General features: G+C 30.9%; 1 protein-coding gene across 1 annotated transcript in view; it reads left to right on the top strand.

The window, feature by feature from the left end:
• Positions 1-630: 630 nt before the first annotated feature.
• The window catches only part of LOC108746555 (ADP-ribosylation factor-related protein 1), a 7,868-nt gene continuing 870 nt past the window's right edge, over positions 631-7,628 (top strand). The window contains exons 1-4 of the mRNA XM_018483403.1: positions 631-853; positions 917-1,087; positions 1,838-1,919; positions 2,158-2,329. Coding sequence (XP_018338905.1) covers positions 761-853; positions 917-1,087; positions 1,838-1,919; positions 2,158-2,329 — 518 coding nt within the window. The 5' untranslated portion in view covers positions 631-760. The remainder of the gene's footprint in view (positions 854-916; positions 1,088-1,837; positions 1,920-2,157; positions 2,330-7,628) is intronic.

Genomic DNA, 7,628 nt, shown 5'->3' with positions numbered 1-7,628 from the left:
TGATTCTTTTATGCATTATACATTATGTGTTAAGAGTCTGTGCTTCTCGCTTTAGGCTCAGTTCCATAATTCACGGTTAAAGCGGCGAGCACAGACTTATATAACGCATAACACGTAATGCATAAGAAAATGAACCAATCAAAGTCCTTTATTTCTTTCCATTCCATGAAATAAAGGACTCTGATTGATTGATGTTCTTATGCTTCATGTTTTATGTGTTATGCAAGAATCTGTGCTCCTCACTTAACGCTCACAATGCTCGTGGAATCATTTCCTTCTTGTCGTTTCAAATGTTAAACAAAGACAAACGATAATCGCGAGCGTGTGAGCATTATGGTATATTCATACAAACTTGCATATCTGCACAAACGTATGCATAAAGAAAATCGTCTAATCGTATTTTACGTTTGTGTTTTTTATAACAAAAATGTAATTGGATAATTTTCTTTTTATGCATATGATTATGCGGCTATGCAAGTTTGTGTGGAATAGCCCTTAGTGGAACGCAACCTTAGTCGCCATATTGATTCTGGTGATGCGAATGTATTGGAGCGCGTTGAGCATGCTGGTGCGAACAAACCTTTAAGCAACGTCTATGGATTCTTCCCCTCTGATACACGGCATTACACAGGGGCACTCGGGTGATATTTCCGAACGCAGCTGAACATGGCACGAATGCGAGATGCGACGAGTGCAGGCCTAAAATATAAACAATACGACATGTAAATTATATTATCGAATATCTCGATGGTTAACGGAGATGTACACATTGCTGCATGGTTTGTACAAGTATTTGATGCAAAAGGACGAGTACTTCATATTAATTTTAGGCCTCGACAATGCGGGAAAAACGGTAAGGCATTTTCGAACATTCCGAGGTTATAATGTTAGAACTGCAATTATCGATTATTTGTAGACTTACCTCGAGGCGGCGAAGACGAAATTCACGAAGAATTACAAGGGTATGAATCCGAGCAAGATTACGACTACTGTAGGCTTGAACATTGGCAAGATCGACATTGCTGGAGTATCTTTTAACTTCTGGGATCTTGGTGGTCAAGAGGAACTTCAATCTCTGTGGGACAAAGTAAATACGAAGGCATAAGCCTCTTTTGGTTTCAAAAAGTAGGCTTTTTTCATGATTTTTTTCTGGAACATATATATAAGCTACAATGATTGAATTTTTTATTAATGAAAGTACATATATTTTACTATTAATTATATTTTTTAATATTATGTTTCACTAAAAAATATTTTCTTAGGCTTTACATAGCATACAATATTTCACAGTACCAGAAATATCTCTGACTTGATTTATCTGAAATAAAAAATTCAAAAAGAATCTTAAAGTATATTAAAAATTATATTTCCTATCAGATGCTTTTTAAATCTTTAATATACTTTAATTCTTTTTGACTTTTTGTTTCAGATGAACCAAGTCAGAGATATTGTATTTCTAGTACCATGAAACGTGCATGACCTAGGAAGAATGGGATATCCAGTGAAACATAACATAAAAAATTATGATTATTAATATAATATAAAAAAATATGTAATTTTATTTATAAAAAACATTTGATTCTTGTAGCTTACATATCTTTTCTAGAAAAAATAACAATGGAAAAGGCTTACTTTTTGGAGCCAAAAGAGTTCTATGCCTCCTTTTAATATATAATACAAAACAAATAATATATTGTCGTACATTTTTTTTATATTTCTTTTTTTATTTATGGAATTATATAACATTTCTCATTGCACCATTAGTAGCATATAAGATAATTAGATAATATATATGAATTATATATCAGTGAACGATAATATTAGTTTATACTTGCAGTATTATGCAGAATCTCACGCTGTGATTTATATTGTTGACTCATCTGATCGTGATAGAATACCAGATTCCAAAGAAACTTTTGGTAAGATGTTCTCTAATGATATTTTGAGAAATTATTAAATTAGACAAGTTCCAATTGTAAGTAAAATAACAGTATGTGAAACATTTTTAATATTTCAACATACATTTTTTAATAAAACTAAAAGTTTAAAATATCTTTACTTCTTAAAAAATTAAAAATTATTTCCTTTATTTTAATAAGACACACATATAAATATTGCATAAACGGTAAAAATATGTGTATTACATTTTCCTTTTAGATAAAGTGATATCATCTGAGCATCTAATTGGCGTACCATTATTGGTACTAGCAAATAAGCAAGATGTACCTGATTGTATGGGTGTCAGAGAAGTGAAGCCAATATTCAATCAAAGTGCGCATTTAATTGGTAGAAGAGATTGCATGGTGATGCCTGTATCGGCCCTTAATGGGTAAGCAAAATTAGCGCTTTATTTCGCTGATTCATACTATTTATATCATTTATATAATTCTCAGTACTCTTTCTTGCTCCCTCCTCTCTCTATCTCTCCTTGTGTGTGCGTACGTGCATGTACGTGCGTGTACGTGTACATATTTGCATACTTGCATAATCGAAAGATTTTTCATAAAAATGAAACAAGTCTAAAAAGTTAAATTTTCTGGAAACAAAAAACTGCATCTTTGAAAGCCATTCATTATGTAAATATAATAATTTTAAACAATAAGGATCTTATTGTTTAAAAGACCATTCATGTGAAAACACAGCCAATAATTTTAATGCAGATATGTATAGATATAATATAAAAACAAAGGTTTTAGGTTTTGATTAAAAAGTTATATCTGAGTAAACGCCTGAAAACATGTGATAATTTAGGGAATTTTTTGCAGTTAAGTAATAAAATAAGTGAAAATTCTTTAATATGCATAGCTTAAAGAGATTCTAAACCAAAGACTGAACTTGATCAAGGTCGATAGTGCAGACTTTTTTAATTCCAAATTTGATAATAATAACATCTTTAATTCATTTCTTACATTATATTATATATCATTCTATCTCACTCATCAACATATATAGGATGGGGTTGGACAAACGCTATTAGCGCTATTTGTGTTATTCTATCTTCATCGTCCATTAAACGTCAAACAAGGATAATATGACACAAATAGCGTTGATAGCGCGCTCTCAGAACGCAACCAGAATGGACTAGCAATGGTGGTGGTGGGGGTAGAAACATGAGTAGAGTAAGAGGCAGATAAATGAATGAACGTTCTTTCTCTGTTTACTAGGCCTGATTGGTTACAGCAATATTGTTCAAGCAATTCAACAACAATCAATCAGGCTTAATAAATAGAGACGACGTTTATCCATTCAGAGAAAATCAAGGGAGAGTGGAGCGCACTTACTTGAAAATCGCAATATTTAGCGTGCCATTGAAGTGAGTAGGAGATATGATGTTAGGAACGTGGTGGAACTACTGTACCGCACTAGTATTGTGTGTATGACATATACGTACATACACACATATGCACGTGAGCTATAAATGGCGGAACTAATCAGAGAAGAGAAACATTCTGTACTCCACTCTCTCTTGATTTTCTCTGCATCTATTTATCTGTCTCTTACTCTATTCGTGTTTCTATCCCCACCACCGCTATCGATAGTTCATTCTATATGTTGATGGTCTCACTTAACGCATACATCTGTCCTTATGTAACATATTCCAGCGCCATCTATCGCAAGACCGCGCAATTATTACTACACGGAATTTCGGCTCTATCATATATATATTGACATTCCTAGTCTTCACAAAGCATCTGTATTTTCCATTCGATGAAAATACTTTTTTTTAGACTTCAAATTATAAAGTAAATTTTCGCTGCTCTAATCGGCTTTCAGCGACAAAAAGGCTCACATGATCAAAATGGACGCTTAATATTTGTCAATTTCAATCAGATGATCCTTTTTGTTGCTAAAACAGCTGCGGTTTGAGCAGCTCGTGAAAATTTACCTTTAATTCTACAAACTCGGTATCGTTCGTTTCAGTAATGATCTCAGCTGCACGCTTATTTTTAAGATATGGACTATAAAAATATTATCAATCAAATACATATCTGAATAGATTATATAAGTCAAAAGTAAGTGAATTTTTTAACTTTTTTTCGATTTTCTCATGAAATCCAGTGTAGCAGAGGTCCTGTTCGTGCATACTTTAATTCTGTAATAACAATTTTACAATCCGTAAATCCAATTCGGAGATTTTTCACTGAATGAAAATGGTAAAGTAGGACAACTTTAATATCCTAAAGCTGTCTGTTTTACCAACTAAATCATACAATTTTTATATAACACATATTTTCTCTTTCACAGATTCGAAAATTCTTTTTCAGAATTAAAGTATACGCATTAATACGTCTGTGTGAAGTGGAGTTTATGCCGAGAACGACAAAAAATTTCGAAATTGATATATTTTTTATCATTTCTTAATATAATATAACGTCTCAAGCTGTCAAATCGTAACAACATTCGCTTGATATGAAAATTTTGCAACCAGTATTTACGAAATAGTAATTCACAAACACGTAGTTTACACGAATAAGTAACGTTGAGTTCTTAGAATTAAGATAATTGAGTTCTTACAATGTTCGTTCACTTATCGTAATCGAAAAGAGGGTGATGCACTGTCGTTTTGTCTATATAATTTTGTATCAAGAAAATGTGTACGTCAGGTTCAGCTCTATTAGTTCAAAAATAAGTAAGTTTTAACTTTTTTTAATGTGATTTTAATGTAAAGTTTACTGTAGCCTCTTCCACAATTTATCTATTTTAACCTTGTAAATGGATTTTTTATTCCGTTCAATAAGTTAGAAAATTTTTATCGATCTGCAATGTGTCAACAGTTTAGTCACTCCAGCATCTCCACAGCATACGCACGTTTAAAGGTCTTCAAACTGGATTTCCTTATTTTATTATTTAACTACAAGAAATTCCCGAAATTATTCTATGTTTCAGGGATTCAGTCGGATATAGCCCCTTAATATTTTAGGAACTTATTTTGAAAAAAAAAATAAATGAAGGATCTCTAGACTTGTTTGGTTTTTCCAGAAATTTTTTATTTATTATCTATTTATATCCTTTATATAATATACATTATATTTATATTTTTATACCTATTTATATTCCTTATTTAATATTTTACATTTATCTTTTCAAAAGTGAAGAAGAAATATTATTAAATATTATTAAAGTATAAAGCAATAATTTTTTTTTATTTCCAAAATTTTATAAATTACTCTTAACGAAAACATTTGTTACAAATATTATATTTTCTGTTCTTCATTTGATTCTTGGAATAAAATTATTCACGATGTAATATTGCTAATCAAAAATGATTTGACGTTATAAATCAGATTTTAAAGAAAAATGGATTTGTTTGATTTTTGTGGGACTTCAATTATTTATATATTATATACATATATGTATGCACACATAAACATAACATACACAACATATGCACCTATCTCAAACGTAATGGGCCGAATATCTAGGAAAATACGGAAAATATGGAAAAAATTTTTATATAATTATATAGTTTGAGAGAAGGAATGCAAATATTGGTAAAATTAATTTCCGAAAAATCAATTTTTTACCGTCATATAAATATTATAAATGGTATCGCCATTAAAAAAAATAGAATTATATGATTTTTTCACATAATATGATTCCTTTGATTATTCCGCATATAAATGTATTAAGATGAAGTTGTCGCAAAATCATTTAAAAGGATCCTAAAGACGATTAGTCATATTGAAAATAACACACACACAGACGATTTACGTGTCATTAGGTCCCCTCTCTCTCTCTCTTCCCCTCCCCCCTTCCTCTCTCTTAGTCCCTCTCTTTTATATATATATAAACAAGAAAATGCAGCACTAAACATTGATAAAAAATTCTTAGAGTTCTATGAGAAGAAAATAAACAATTTTTGTCTTTTACAGTTTTTCTGTAATTTGACAAAAAAATTATTGAAGACCAATATTCGGGGCAATTTTTAATAATTAATATCTATTGCGAAAATTGCAAAGAGGATTTTTCAATTCAGTTTAGTCTGCTTTATCTACACAAGAGCACTTGTCGAAAAAAAATTTCGGGGCACCCTGTATATATATCTCTCAATAACTATACATATATACATATGCCAATAACCATTGCCTCCTGAAATATCTTTGAATTCATAAAGTCCAAAGAAAAATTTGTAGAATCAAAATTGCACTGTACGAATGGGACTATCATATGATGGCGATAGTAATTTTTGTCCAGATGGAGGCGCTACGAAGATTTTAAGGTTAATTTCGTTTTTTTAAATAATATTAATCCTTAGTACACACACAACTCTGGCAATCCCTATCTATCCACATCCGGATATTTGTAACCCAGCGTTTTCTTTTGCTTGTATCTTATATTGTGGTACATCGATTTTAACTAATTTTTTTTAAATCTATCGTTTGAAGACCGAAAAAAAAGAATTTCTGAGTTAGAAAGTCTAAAATGTCGTGGCACAAAAGATATTTTGCAATAAGTAAAAAGGGATCGGAAAAAATGTGAAAACGAATTTTTTCAAAACTTTATCTTTTTATCAAAAATTAATGAAAAAAGATTTTATTAGTGATGAATCAACAAATGAGTTGAAATTTAAGAAACTATAAGCGTTTTTGTTCTAAAATCGACATTTTTTTGCAAAGTAAAAATGAGTGATTTTTCAGTTTTACGGAAACTAATAAAAAATCGAAAATCTTTAAATTTTGATAGAAATAAATAAAAAAAAGTGATCTTAATCTTCTATGGTAAATATTAACAACATACTATTATACTATATTTAGTATTTACCGCATTTATCGCGGGAGCCATTAACGAGAAAGAAGAAGAACAAGAAGAAGAAGAAATATTTTTCTGATATTAAGAACATAATAAAATTGATTTAAATCATTTTTTATGATGTGCATTTATGATTAAAATCATAAATAATGCAAGTAATCATATCTGCTTACATTTTAACTTTGCAGTAAGTCCGGATTTTTTGACGTACCCACAAGGGGTATCCCTCACACGTACTTTATACCGTACAATTACGTAGCTAATGGCGCATTAGAAGGTTGCCGAGCAAGGGAATAGAGGTGAAACTTAAGTTTTTTCCCTTTCAGTTTCAGCATCATTGAAAGTATTCGAATGCCTGAACTATGAAAATCGGGTGGGGTTACGCTTGTGTGTACTGAGGATTAAAACAGGTTCCAAAGATTAATCGAATAAAGAGAACGATAATGCTAATGGGAGCCGACACGGTTGATCGTGTGTAATTAACAGGGAATGGAAGCAACTCGTTACTTACAACGAAGTTACAGTTACAAGTTACTTTTTTGGCAACTTTACTAGTAACTGCGTTACTTTTTTTTGGTGGCTGTAACGGTAATGTAGTTCTATTTTTTTGGTAACGGTAACGAATTTTACAGTTACGTTTATCGTTACTTTGCACTCGATTTGGACACGGTTCGATTGGACACAAGCCACTTATAGCGCTTGAGAAAACTCCTAGGCACTCTGCTGTGTTTGGTGATCGTCGATTTTAACAAAGTAACGAAAAGTTACAAATAACGATAATTGTAACGAGTTACTTTTAAAAATCGGTAACTCTCTGGTAATCAAATATATATGTGTATATATAATATATATATATATATATATACAGGGTGTCCCAT

The sequence above is a fragment of the Trachymyrmex septentrionalis genome, unplaced genomic scaffold (genome assembly GCF_001594115.1).
Source record: "Trachymyrmex septentrionalis isolate Tsep2-gDNA-1 unplaced genomic scaffold, Tsep1.0 scaffold178, whole genome shotgun sequence".
NCBI lineage: Eukaryota > Metazoa > Arthropoda > Insecta > Hymenoptera > Formicidae > Trachymyrmex > Trachymyrmex septentrionalis.
This window is presented reverse-complemented; position numbering and strand designations above follow the sequence as displayed.